The 13,880-nt window shown below is 32.7% G+C and overlaps 1 protein-coding gene across 6 annotated transcripts; it reads right to left on the reverse strand.

Moving 5' to 3' along the window:
• Positions 1-2,771: 2,771 nt before the first annotated feature.
• On the reverse strand, positions 2,772-11,838 carry LOC100814542 (RNA polymerase II C-terminal domain phosphatase-like 1). Of its 6 annotated transcripts, none has more exons than XM_014765812.3 (18): positions 11,010-11,838; positions 9,752-10,222; positions 9,180-9,390; positions 8,821-8,978; positions 8,655-8,725; positions 8,343-8,445; positions 8,114-8,197; positions 7,422-8,024; positions 7,239-7,302; positions 7,020-7,150; positions 6,849-6,902; positions 6,285-6,381; positions 6,111-6,206; positions 5,971-6,029; positions 5,773-5,862; positions 4,188-4,253; positions 3,990-4,063; positions 2,772-3,548 (listed from the first exon to the last, which is right to left on the reverse strand). In XM_014765812.3, exons 1-18 carry the CDS (start codon positions 11,268-11,270, stop codon positions 3,440-3,442), a joined length of 2,802 nt encoding a protein of 933 aa, XP_014621298.1. In that variant the 5' UTR covers positions 11,271-11,838; the 3' UTR covers positions 2,772-3,439. The 6 variants fall into 6 exon arrangements, 5 of the variants coding, with proteins under 5 accessions (XP_014621298.1, XP_014621299.1, XP_006594604.1 ...); XM_014765813.3 differs by adding an exon at positions 3,646-3,701 and having other exon boundaries at positions 5,971-6,206; positions 11,010-11,834; XM_006594541.4 differs by having other exon boundaries at positions 5,971-6,206; positions 11,010-11,320; positions 11,461-11,833.
• Positions 11,839-13,880: the final 2,042 nt, after the last annotated feature.

Genomic DNA, 13,880 nt, shown 5'->3' on the forward strand with positions numbered 1-13,880 from the left:
AAAAGAAAAAGTGAAAATCCATCAATAATCTATAAATAAATATTAATATTATACTAACACCAAAAAAATTATAAATATTATAACATAATATATGCGACAAAAATTAAATAACTTAAGTTTGATTCATCATTAATAGATTATTTTTATATTAAAATAATGAAAAATATTTGGAGTAATATTTATTTATAAAGAAAATTTATTACTTAAATATTATTTTTGTATTTTGATTGTATCTCAAAATATTGGTTTTTAAGAAACAAAATATTCTGAGAAGTCAAATAGGAGCTAATATCGTTTAAAAAAAAGGAGCTAATATCGTTTAAAAAAAAGGAGCTAATATTATTACAATGTTTTTTAAAATGACTTGTACCATAAACAATTAAGTTAATTAAATACTTTCGATATCTATTTTGTAAAAACAAATGCATTTAAATGAATGATTAACTGGAAGAATTATGTTCCGTTAGAAAAAAAACTAGAAGAATAATTTTAAAAACAGAAAAGACACATAGCTGCTAACCGAAAATTTGACGGCAACAGTTTTAAAATGTTGATATGAAATGGATCGTGCAAGAAAACATTTTTTATTTAGACAGTATTAATTATATAAATATTTCAGCAAAAAAAATATAAATAACTCATTTTTTACCAAAACAAGAAGAAATTTTTTATTGAACTATTTTATCAATAATGCTTTTATTATTTTACAAAAAAATAATATCTTCAAGAGGTAAAAAACTTTATAAGTAATTATATTTCAAAATAAATAATATTATTTTAGGAGCTTTAAAAATGCATTTTTCATGTTAAAATTTTTTGTGCCTATTCTTTTAATCTTTACACGGAACCTTAAATGTCAATAATTATTTTAGAACACCAAAGTACTAGTATTTGGTAACCATAAATGACGCTTGACATATGTTTGATATGGTTGATCGAGCTTGGTGTCCTTGAGAAATTCATCATTGACTAAGTTAGAAAAAGATCAAACAATCGTATACTCCATACCAACTCCAACTCACTATTTACATCCATAATTAATCGATAAACATATTGCTTATAATTTACATCCATAGTTTGTAAATTTTTTACTAATTTTTTATTTTTTAACATTTTAATCCTCACTTTGTTTCAATCTTTTGTTAAAATAAATGTTTACTTTAATAAAATGAGTAGTTTTTTTGTTTTCTTAGTGTATTTGTCTAAATTGTTTATGTTTAAAAAAATAATTTTTTGTTTATTTTCAAAAAATGCTTATATAAAAATTTATTTTAATATTTTTAAGTTTAAACAAATTCATCCAATATTTATAAAAAGTATGAAGTAAATATTTTTTATATACAATAATTTAATTATATAAATTATAATTATTCATCATATTTTATTCATGAATCAAATTGATATTTTAGTGTTGATATAACTCTTATTTTTAATTACTTTGAATTTGAATGCTTAATATATAGCAGAACAAAAAGAAATGAAATAAAATTATTTTATTATAATATTTTTGTATAAAATGTTGAAAACAAATTAGTTTCACATTTTTATGCTTCTATCATGTTTCATTATATTTCATCTTAATTTAAACAAGTTAAACAAAGAACATTATTATTTGGTAAAATTTTAGATATTTGAATTTACATTGAAAAATTGATTATGATTTTAGAAATAATTTTAAGTTGAAATAATTTTAAGTAACTTTTAAGTTAAATAATTTTTTTTTACTAAATTTTACCATTAATTTATTTATATAATAAAAATATTCAAAGATAAAACGCATTGCTTCAAACATAATTTTACAAAATAAATTTAATTCCAAATCACTTTTGCTACCATTGATCTAATCACATTTAATTCCATTTTCTTGTTCGAAAACTAGAGAATCCAAGTGTTTTTCTCACTAGCCATTTCAAACAAAAGCTTTCAAGAATTTGGCTTATCACCCCGGTCATTTTTTTTTTTTTATCATCCAATGTCACCGATTAATTTTGGTTAGTGAAAGAATTTGAACCCACAACCTCTCACTCCCACTTCTCTCTTCAATCATCAAGCCAACTTTATAACTCTCATCACCCTTGCCATAATTGACTTTGACGACACCAATCTTTCCAATTTTGTTAGCAACTCTGGCTCGTTCTGCAAGTAGACCAAAGTTTTGAAGCCTCAACGGTAGGTATACATAGCTAAGTGCTCCTCTAGGAAATTCACACCTTTGTGATAGTATTTGACAAACTACCTTCCAACCCCAGTTTCTGGCAGTATTGGAAGTCAAATTTGCAGTTCAGTCCATTCTATAAATTACCATTGAAGAGAACTCCGTCAAAATAAAGTGGTATTCTTTTACCTTTTCACTCCAGTCCATTCCAAACGATTCCACTATGAATGACTACACTCCATCCTTGCATCCTTGTGCAAAGTTAGTGTTTTCGTAAAATCATTTCCTACCACCCCATCCCTTTTTGTGAGTATTATATCTACTTTCTTTTTTATAACAAAGTTATTAGCAGTATAATCGAGTATTTCAAAACAGTGAGCACAAGTAATCTTCAAGGGTATAATCGAGTATTTAGCAGAAAGCCAGAGAATAACATGTTATTACAGGTACACCTCAAATACAAAATCGTGCATAGCTCCAATTTCTTAACATCAAATTCAGATACAAGCACCTGCGATTGTGATTTGTGAGGGATTTCTATTGCACAAAGCAATAATTCCCTCACCAAAAGACTTGGGGGGGGGGGGGGGGGGGGGGGGGGGCCCAAAAAAACCCCAAAGGGAAAACTGTACTACCTCAAAAATTCATAAATAACAGTGTCTCTGAAGTAGTGATAGAACTGTCAGTGGCAGGAAACACTATTATAGTATTATTAACAGGTAATGTTAATGAAAACCAACTTCAAGTGTAAAAGAACCTGTACGGCTGTATTGAAAGGTGTATGATGACTATAGCTAAAAAGAATTGGTAAGGTTAGTGAAAACCGACTCAAAAGACCTGTACTGGTGTATCACGACTTCAGTTAATAAAAACATGAATCAAATGCTCAATTCCAATTAGCTACTCTCTGGCACCAAGTATAAACCGTCACAGAAGAACAATTGCAGCATGTGGGATTGCCTCATCCATTGTCTTTTGGACTGTTGTCAGCTTTTCCAGACACGCACAGTTGGCATTGCATTGTCTGGGAGGACCAACACATCCCCAAATATTTGTCCAGTATCTAACCCCACTCTTCTGAGAGGACTGAGTATCTTAAATTGATATAAAAAGTGGGTGTTCTACTTCGAATTGGATTTGAACAAAAAGACTGACAGACCAGACAGCCACTAAACTGGAAGCCATCCGACCAACAGCCATTCCCTGTATCATTGCCTCGGTAACAAAGACATGTCCCAGCAAAAGCCACAATGATTAAGTGAGATGAAAATCCAGTTATGCTTTTCAAGGGACAAGAGGAGCATTCCGGGGATATCTAGCAGAATAGGGAACCCGCTGCAGAGTTGGAGGATATTCTGGCTTTAGACGTTTATTTGCCAATCCTTGCATTGACCTGATTTTGCAACATAATAAGAAGAAACAATAAGACAAATACAAAATACTGAAACCCTTAGGGGAGGTATAAAGATTAAAAATTAAAAAATAAGTACTTCATTGTTACAGAAGCTGATATTGTATGTATGACGCTTTGTCCAATCAGTTTTCTCTGTCATCATGTTGACTTATAATTGTCAATATTGCCCAATAAAAGACAAGATAAACCTAATTTAAGTCAAAGGAAACAATAGAAACTGTAACAAAGTATGGCTCATACTCATACATTGCTTGTATTTTGCGCTCACTACTGTATTGTAAAAATTGAACTACTCAATTCTCAATCAAGGAAGAAAACATGGAAAGCATTTTTTTTACCTAAAGATCTAAGTTTGCCCATTGTGTAGTAAAACCTAAAGGAAAATCAAATATACCAGATCTGCTGGTCAAAATAACAGACCTGGGCGAACCATGCCTCTTTAGAGAACCTTGATTAAACATTGTTCTTAGACTTCCAAGTGCCTTCTTGGCAGCCTGAAAATTAAAAAGGCATATTAGCACCCCAACACCATATGAGAGAAGTTAATCAAATTCATTTTTACATAGACACACACATATGTAAACAATACTAACATTTCATAAAAAGAAAATAGTATACCTGCATTTTAGCCTCTTCCCATGTTACTCCAAACCCTTTACCAAAGATCTGACCATCTATTTCAACCTAAAACATGAGAAAATTGTTTAAGAACTTTCAGAACTTTTTTAAAACATTGCCAGGACTAAGCAGTATTTACAGCGTAGGATAAAAAAGGAAGAGAAAATAGTGTATGCATTGACAGTGTAAAGTGTTTTTACACTGTCATCCAATCACAGTTTCCATGTACGGTTACTTGGTTAGTGTTTTGACTTTAACAAAAACCATTTAAAAGTCATACCCACTATGATTTCTAATTGGCCGACAATGTAAAACATTATACTAAAAGTGCACAAATCAAATTAAAAAAGAGAAGATAAAAATGTATTATGGCAGAGAAGGCTTCTTTTATAGATTATAATCCCTACAAGTATGCTGTTGCAATGCTACTACACTATACCAGATTCAAAATGCTAAAAAGGATTTTGTTCCCAAAGCTCATACATAGGCACCTATCCAATTCTCCGCCTCAAAACAAAATGAATAAACTACCATAAATCAAAGTAACATGTTAGGTAAGCGATAAGCCCAATGGAGTGGTTAATTAGAGTTAGTTAGTGATGGTCATTTATAACCCATCAGATTGGCAGAGATAGGCTATAAAGAGATAGGGGGAGAACACTAGGGGCATTTTGTTTAGCGGAAGATCGGTTTTTGGAAGCAATATCAGGATCTGAAATATTGCGATGAACACTTGCATTTATTCTTTCACTAATTCTGAATCAGTACCTATCACAACACTGGTATATTGTGTAATTTCAACATGGGAATACCTAACTGCCTAATGGGACAAACATGGGAAAAATCTAGGACATCAGCACAAGAAATGCAAGTTCTGCAGCTACACAAAATAAAGAACCAGAATCATTAATTAACAATGGCTAGTTTAGAAAAATTTGAAAATATTTTTAACCCAATTTGTGCAACCTACTGAAGCACATGCGTTAATCATAGTTATTCACAAATTGAATCTTATGATTCAATACAAATCAGCTACCTATTGATTCATATGATAAGATGAATCTCAAATAATTTTGAATCTTACAATACATGAATGAATTAGTACAATTTCAATCATCAATACGAATTACATGATTCAACGATTCGTTATTTTTTCATTTTTTTTTTTACTTTTCTCTCACCAATTCTCATGAAATAAATTGAAAAGTCATACAACTTCAATTGTCAAATGAAAAAGAATTGAAGGACCACTTCTGAACTTATCAAATTTGATTACTCCACTACTTTATTTGTTACTCACTACTTATTCAACTCTATTTGACTATTTCATTGTATAGTTTCCATCCTTCTAAAGTAGAGGCTTCACAAACTCGGATATAACTAATAATTTTGTTTTATGAGACTTGGTTAAGTTGTTGTATCTATTTCTAGTTTAAAATTATTGCATTGAACACTATATATCATTTATTTGGTATATTTTAAGTTATTTTTCATAGTCTCTAAATATTATGATTCCGGATAAAAAATTAGCTTGGCAATTCACCATTTGAATCTTGATTTGATAACCTTGACATCAATTACAAACCTGTGCATGCACTTCATCTTTCTGAGTTAAATGTGTTGATGCTGAAGCTGGTGGAGATTGAAAACTGGCAGCAAGACCCTCCATCATGCACTAAAAAAGTAGAATTTAGAATTTATAGTATATCAATAACAAAATTTGACATAGCATAAGATGAATAAAAGGGCCACAATTGGTTTCTCTAATAATTAAAAAGCTTACCAATTCTTTGAGGGCAGAAATTGAATCTGTTGACCTTTTAGAGACTTCCAACCTAGAATCTGAAACCCTAGATGACTCAGATGCAGTTGAAAATGAGCCTGACTCTTCTTTAGGCAATAGCTGATTACCAAGAGAATTACCACTACTCACAAAACCATCGTTGTTTGAACCATGAAACCCACTAACATCACCATAAGTGGAACCAGAATCATCCTTAGCATGAGACATATATATATCTACAAAATCATTAAAAAAAAAGGGGGTAAAATAAAATGCCACGTCAAGTTATAATTAACAAATTTAGAAAAGCTTACCAGCCAATTGTTTGATTGAACACCCAGCAGCCTTACTTTGAGCTTCCCTTCTAGTTCTACCAAATCCTTCACCAATCTTTTTTCCAGCAAACCATGCCTGCGTGTAAGATTGACATCAAGTTGAAGCAAATTAACAAATTTTCAAAAAATATAATGGAGGACATATTTTGTAAGTGACACCACTGTATAGGTAGCAATATGGAACAGAATTTGAGCCTTTGATTAAAGCAATTATGAAATTAATTCCAGATAAAACAATAAAGCCAACAATTTCAAATCTACTCATTGAGATATAGCACACTGCACACCCAACCCTGTGTTTAGTAAATCGAAGTCATATAATTAATAAAAACTGTACCAATAAGTTTCTTGCATTTAATTAAGTATAGAAAAATTACGACAGGGCAGATTCATTGATTTTAAAATAAGTATTTTACTCTAAATTAATAGAAATCAAACTATATCATAACTAAACTGATGTCCAGAAGAAATATAATATATAAATTACATGCAAACATAATCAACAAGGACACAGAAGATATTGCTACCCAGAATGAAACATACCTCAATGGAGAATTGCAGTTCTGTGCTAGCCACTAACGAAGACAAAAATTCCACCTGTTCGCATTAAAGCAACAGAAACTTTAAATGGTACATTGGGATCATAATCCATGCATGCATTATGCAACAATGCCATCTAACTATTATGTTACAGACACATATATTTCCACTCACTTTAGTTCCACAATTCAGTGCAATTTCCTGTAATACTCCAGCTGTAGTATCAGCATGGAATAGAGAACGTCCAGATTCAGAGTCAAAATCCCTGTTGCTGTAAGATGAACCACTCAAGGGAATGTCATCACCTTCATGACAACCATGGTATAATGTCATTCTAATGATAACATAAAACAATAGAAGCAACTAATTCTTTGAATACAAGTGCTGATTTACCTGGTAAAGAATGATAACTAGAGAGTGATTGGCTTAATCTTGAGCGATCATCCCTATGATGCACCTGCAATGCAATTATCTTAGGTATAACTAACTAACTATCTAAATTACTAAATAATCTAAGAGTACGATCCTCCAGCAAAACTTTGAGCATAATATACTGAAATTCATTATAAGCACTACCTCCTTTGGCAATCTTTGATGGCTCTCATGGAAAACTCTATCAGAGGAAATAGAATCGCCAACCTTAGAGAAAAAGGATGGATGACGGGGCCAGCGCTTCTCAATATGAAATGGTTCAGAATCTACAGGGAATTCTTTGGGTACTGGCAAATTTAGTTGTTGTGGACCCATTTCCTCTTCTACAGAAAACCATCCCCTACGTGATGGGACACTGGAAGCAGGAGCAGAAACTTGTGCAGGATGTCTAACAGGAAATGGGGGTTCACTTGCCATGCGCTCCCTTGTATCTTGACCATGTTGCAATATGAGAAACCTACGCCTGGTATCTAGGTCTAATTCTGATTCAGGTAATTCACCCTCTTCTCTGGCAGGAGAACTATGCAAGCTCAGTCCTGGATGGGTAACTTGACTCATAGGCTTAACTAGAGTATTAGGTTGAGGAAACTGAACATTGCCAAATTGCACTACAGATGCTTGTGCTGTTGGGGGTGGAACTGTTCCGGAAGAAGACACCATTGTGTATTGAAGAGAAGAAGTGAAAGCAAGCCTAGGATCTATATTAGCAGTCAATGCAAGGATAGTTGAAGAAGCTGATATTGCATCCTGAAAGCAAGTAGAGTTACAATGATAACAAACTCAATGTTTAATGATATGTAAATCAGATATCCCATTTATTCAGACTAGGTTGTTACCTTTAATCTTCTTTCTACCTCAGCATCTGCCATGCCATCAAATAGAAGCAAATTTTTATTTCCATTGGAAGCAGATGCATCATCCTGAAAAACAAAAAACAGACACATACATATGATCAAATTAAATGATTCGCATTCTGCTTAAATTTCACCATACTAAAACCCAGCAGATTATAGTATTGGTTAATAACATGTATACTTAAAGTTAAATGTACAGTAGTACACTAACCTCCGAAACTAGATAATTGCTCACATCGGGAGAAGGTATATCTTTGATATCATCTTCGTAAGCAATTAGAGGGATCTTCTGTAAAAGACCATCATCAAAATCCCTGTCACCAAATCAGAGGCCATAATCAGGTCTAAGAATTCTGCTTGTCTACCTTTATATTTGTTTGAGAGAAGTAATGTTCTCATAAATCAAGTTATAATTATAATAAAGGTTTGTACATTTTGTTAGAGAAAATAGGCGAGATCCCCCTCCTTTTTGTTCGGGTGTAAAAAAAAAGTCTATTTAATAAAACTTAGGTTTAGTTCTTACTTGAAGAAGCCACCCCTAACATTGCAAGCAACATTTCTTGCAAGACACAAGAAAGGGACTGCATTGCTTGCCTACAAGATAAACAAGTTTAATCAGTTCAGAACACTACAGAAACAATGAAATTTTATGTATATTAGTATCACATTATATAGGTAAGTGAAATTACTTCAGCTTGAGGAGTGTAATATGGAGCAAATGCAGGGACAACATGCACCCGAGGCTGGTCTTTCTCATCCCACACTTTCAAGCGATCATCAATTACCAATGCCATCTTCAGATGGCATAAGCCATTTTGGAATACATTAAACAATGATTTCTTTAAACCTATTATAATATATTGAAACACACAAGAAGCACAAAAAATAAATGAACAGTTGCAGCAGAAAAACTGCTATGAATTTGAAAATTTAAAATTCGAGCTATTGTCATCCTTTTAATTTGCTTCCTTTATCTACTCCATTACACATGTAAAGCTTCTCATTTGAAAACAAAGATAATTGAATGTTTCAAAAAAATGCCACTTACCTGACTTGACACAAACAATACGATCTAGCAGTTCTTTCGAATTTATCAAATTCAATTCTGGATCAAGAAGCCTCCACATTTCTAGTGCATAGTCCCTCTCAGCCATTGTGCAAACAAAAACCTCAAAACGCTTGCGCCCTCTTGCAGTCAGGTAGCTCCGGAGATCTTCCCATGCAGGTCTCAACCTCACAAGAACACTAGTATCACGAATCTTTCCAAAGACACAAGTTATTGTTGGACCAATGATTCTGACAAGTCTACATGTTTTAATTATAAGAAACTACAGAAAACATGTACCATCCATTCATGTTGAAATCATCCAATTAAACATGAAAGACTGTGCTAGAGAAACATAAACACATGCTTTGAGCACAGGGCATTTTAGAACACCATTATGTAATTAATAACCATATAATTAATAATCTCCAATCTGAATGATAAAAAGCTAAAATTCACACTAATGGAATGAAATCATACAGAACCAACGTAGAAAAGTAACTCCAAAGGAAGATGCTTGATCCCAAGACACGGCATTTTACAATCAAATAAATGGATAAAGAAAAATTACATACCTGTGGATTGATGCGTGTCAGAATAATATTCTTTTCTTGTAATCGGATCAGTGGTCGAACTATAGGCTGATGACTATCAGACAATGCTGGAACACTCTCAGATTGAATTTTTATCACTTTCCCATTATCAACAACTTGATCATTTTCAGCATATTCCTTCAATATATTCTTGTCATCTAAATATCGCTTGATCTCTGCCTGCATAGCAGAAATTTGTTGCGGATTGACCTCAGAGTTCATTTTTCTATGGAGCACCTCAATTTTATCCTCAAAAGAACGCATTGTATTTGCCACTACAAGGGTTTCGTCCAGATCAAACACTATACCCAAACATCTCAGATTTAACATTGTAAGACATGAATTGTAAAGTCCAGAGGCAACAATAAATCCCCAGAAACAAGGCCTATCATTATTCCGTGAATACATTGCAACCAAGTGTATTTCTTCCCCACGCACTGGCATTACAGCAGTCTGCACCAGCCAATATTGAAAATTGAAATTGTGGTTAAACTCAAGCAAGAGAAATTAGAAAAAAGGAAAATTGACGACCATGTACAAGAAACAAAATTTGAAAAGGTTTTAATCTAGCAAGCATTGCAAAATGTTAAAGATGGATACAGTGCCAAACTAAAAAATCAGGATTTCTCTAAAATTTGTTGTGAAAAGATCAAAAGTATCTCTCATGGTTAATCTCTCTTATTATGTAAGCAAAGCACACATTTGTTATGTAGGGATACACGATCAATATATTTGCTGTTCTGTTTTAAATTTGAAATCATTCTAGTTTATTTTAGACTGCCCTTGAAACTATCGATAATTAATCATTCTGTTGTAATTTGGACCAATATGGATGCTACATTAGACTATCATCACATGCTACCCAACATAGCAAGCAAACCTTGGCAAAAATATGTTACAAGATTCACAAGAAACAAAAGCCAATCTTCATAACGCAGTTCGGATTCAGTCTGAGTAAAGGAAGTCATTAATTAATGCAGGGCAACCAATTAGACAGTTCCCACAACATCTGGGGTTCTAAACTTTAAATCAATAGATTCAATTAGTTGAGACAAATATTACGAAAATTCCGAATTGCCAAGTACTTGGGTGCAAGTGCAACTTCAAAATAAGTCATCATCATCCGAGATTCTGTCCAGAGTCCATAATATGCTTGTTTTGGAATAGAGTTTCTTTTTTCTTCTTTTTCTTTAAAAAGTTGAATACTGGGTTTCACTTTTACAAGTTTTGCTGATTATACCTTGTTCTCTCTGATACATGAGGAGTGCAAATGAAAGAGTGCATCTTGCTGTTGTCGTTTCTGTGAGGTCGATGACTCCATTTTGAAGCAAATACCAAAAGAAGTAATTGTGTGAAGCACTGCAAGCGGTGGACACCTTTCACTAGGTTGTGAGAAGTGACTTATTCTGATTTCTTTCAGATCCATGTTCTTGTTCTCTTCTGGGTATATCTTTACCTCTCCCACTGCCATCTCTCCATGGTACACCATAGACGTCGGCATTTGTTTCCTCCTTTTTTTTCTTCTTTACAATCGCAAAAGCTTTGTTGGGACTTTCACAGAAAAAAAAAATTCAAGTTTCTTTTAACAAGAATGCTTTAGATTCGTTATAAAAGAATATTAGACTTTGTTTTCTGAAGAAACATTAGATCCGCGATTCACGATGAAAAATCCAAAAATTCAAATCATCAACCTCAATGTCTCTGCCTGAGTCTCAAGTGATTGATTCTGCCAGCAATCTGGTGGGGTTTACTACTCCGATGGGTTTGACGATGCCAATTAAGAAAGGAGGACGATGGGATGATTATGAAGAACTAGCTGTATAGAGAAACCCTAGATCCAGAAAACGTAAATCAAGATTACGATACTCTAACAATGTGTAATTCCATTAAATAAAATATAAAAAAATGTATAAGCTTGTAAATTAACAATAATGTCGAGCGTTAAACGAAATAAAGATTTTTTTTTCTCATTCTGTTATTTTATAGTAATAATCCTGGTTCACCTTCCACAGAAACTATTCCTACCAATTGGAAGGTCACAAAAAAAATCTATATAATTTATATATCCCATACCATCTTAATACAAAAGAAGATTAATGAGAATTAAATCCTGAAATAAGGAAAATTTTAATTAAGTTCCCAAATTTGTAAGAAGCGCAGCAATTAATTCCTACAGTTAAGTTTTGTGAAATAATTTTCTATTAAGTTTTAATATTAAAAAACCAATTTAATACTGAGTTTTTTTATAACCAAATTTATATTAACTAATATAATAATATTTAATTATCATATTTTTTACGCATTCAAAAATAAATCATGATTTTCACTCTTTTATGGACTAAAAATCTTCAATTTATACGTTTATATTTTACGGATCAAAATAATTATTTATCCTATAAAAGTAATGTCTCTTTTGATAGTTTTTTTATAGACATCTTCCACTCTTAATTATTTTTTAATTCCTTTTTCTCTCAAGTGCAACTGTAATATGTTGGATGTGTTTACCCTTTAACTTATCTAGATGAGATCACACACTTCATTCGCTCAAACAATAAACTACTAATATTTAAATGTAATAGTAGACTACCTTTTGTTAGCTTGGCAAAATGGGTCATGTTTAATTCTAAAAAAAGTGACCTAAATAGAAATGAGTATTTTTTACCCATATCACCCAACTTGTTTAGCACCATTGGACCAATTGAGTTCGATGCGACTCGATAGACTTTTAGCTGCCTAATTTCTAATATAAAATCAAATTAAAAATATATCACAACATAATATATTAAATTAGTAATATTAAGTTAATAAAATTTAGACTTAATTACACATTTTATTACCCAATTATCATTATTTTATAAATTTTATAACCCAAATTTTTAATATTCATAAATTTTGTCATCCAAATTTCTATTCCATATTATTTGGTGTAAACAAACCTGCTTCATGCATTAGTCTGCGACAAAAAGTATGCTTTTCGATTTTTGCCTCCACTCCTACCATCCCCATAGCACGGATAGTGATCCATTTTCTCACGCTACGCAACTCTTTCTCTCTTACTTCATGGCTAGCTTTTTCCCATTTTCATGCAAGGGATAAATTAAGTTCCAGCAAACTTAACTTGCTTGCAGACTGTCATTAAATTTAACCTGAAAATCGCAACGTTCACTCACTCTCTGAAAGGACCACACAAACTATGCAGCACACAACAGCACTCTCTCACAGGACAACACCCTTTGATTCTCGTTCCTCCTCTCGAACCCTCTTTTGATCTTCTCTTATTTATGACTCTAGCATGCACTAGCATAAATTCACTTTCAATCCCTTTTCATAAGTGACAGTACGTAACCCCCACACTAGAAGAGAAGCCCTTCCCAACTTATTTCTCTCTTCTCGAGTCTCCACACAAGACTCATCCACACCCATCTCTATTTATACTCAACATACCTATTACTGTGGATTAATCACCAAACTTATATCACATTGTTCCTTCCTATAACTTACGTCGATCACAGGTGTTTACAATTGGATGGATGCACTCCAGGCGGTTTCACAATGAAACCAGATATCTGGGTTTACCTCCATCCAATTGTAAGGCCTCGTTAAGCTCACGATATAATGCGAAATTTTTGTACCACTGTTGCTGCGTTGTAAATTCTACCAAGTCCAATTAGGTAGTTCGAACTTGGAATTCTGTAAGGTTCTGCTGTGAACTGTATTCAATTTTGATTTGAATTTTGAAGCCTAAAGTTGCTATGAACAGGGAGTTTGATCAGTTGTTTCTCTCACAGTTCATGTTTTGTATTGTGGTGTTTGTGGTTGGAAACAATGGCTGGTCTTTATTGGAAGTTGGAAACTCTTTTAAGTGCAGAAAGTATCACTTCATACACATTTCTAACTTCATGATTCATATTTTGGCTGTGACCTTCTGTAGTTACTGATATATTACCTGGTCACAGCAACCAAATTGAAATTTTTTTCACATTATTTGCTTGATAGCACTGAAGTTCTGAGACTTAAAATTGCAAAATTTCTCAGAGCAGACAAGGAAGTGGGAGCAACTGGTAGCATAAGGTCCGAAATAGACTTATTTTTAATGACTGAGGATGTCGAG

Source organism: Glycine max, chromosome 13 (assembly GCF_000004515.6).
Source record: "Glycine max cultivar Williams 82 chromosome 13, Glycine_max_v4.0, whole genome shotgun sequence".
In the NCBI taxonomy this organism is placed as follows: domain Eukaryota; kingdom Viridiplantae; phylum Streptophyta; class Magnoliopsida; order Fabales; family Fabaceae; genus Glycine; species Glycine max.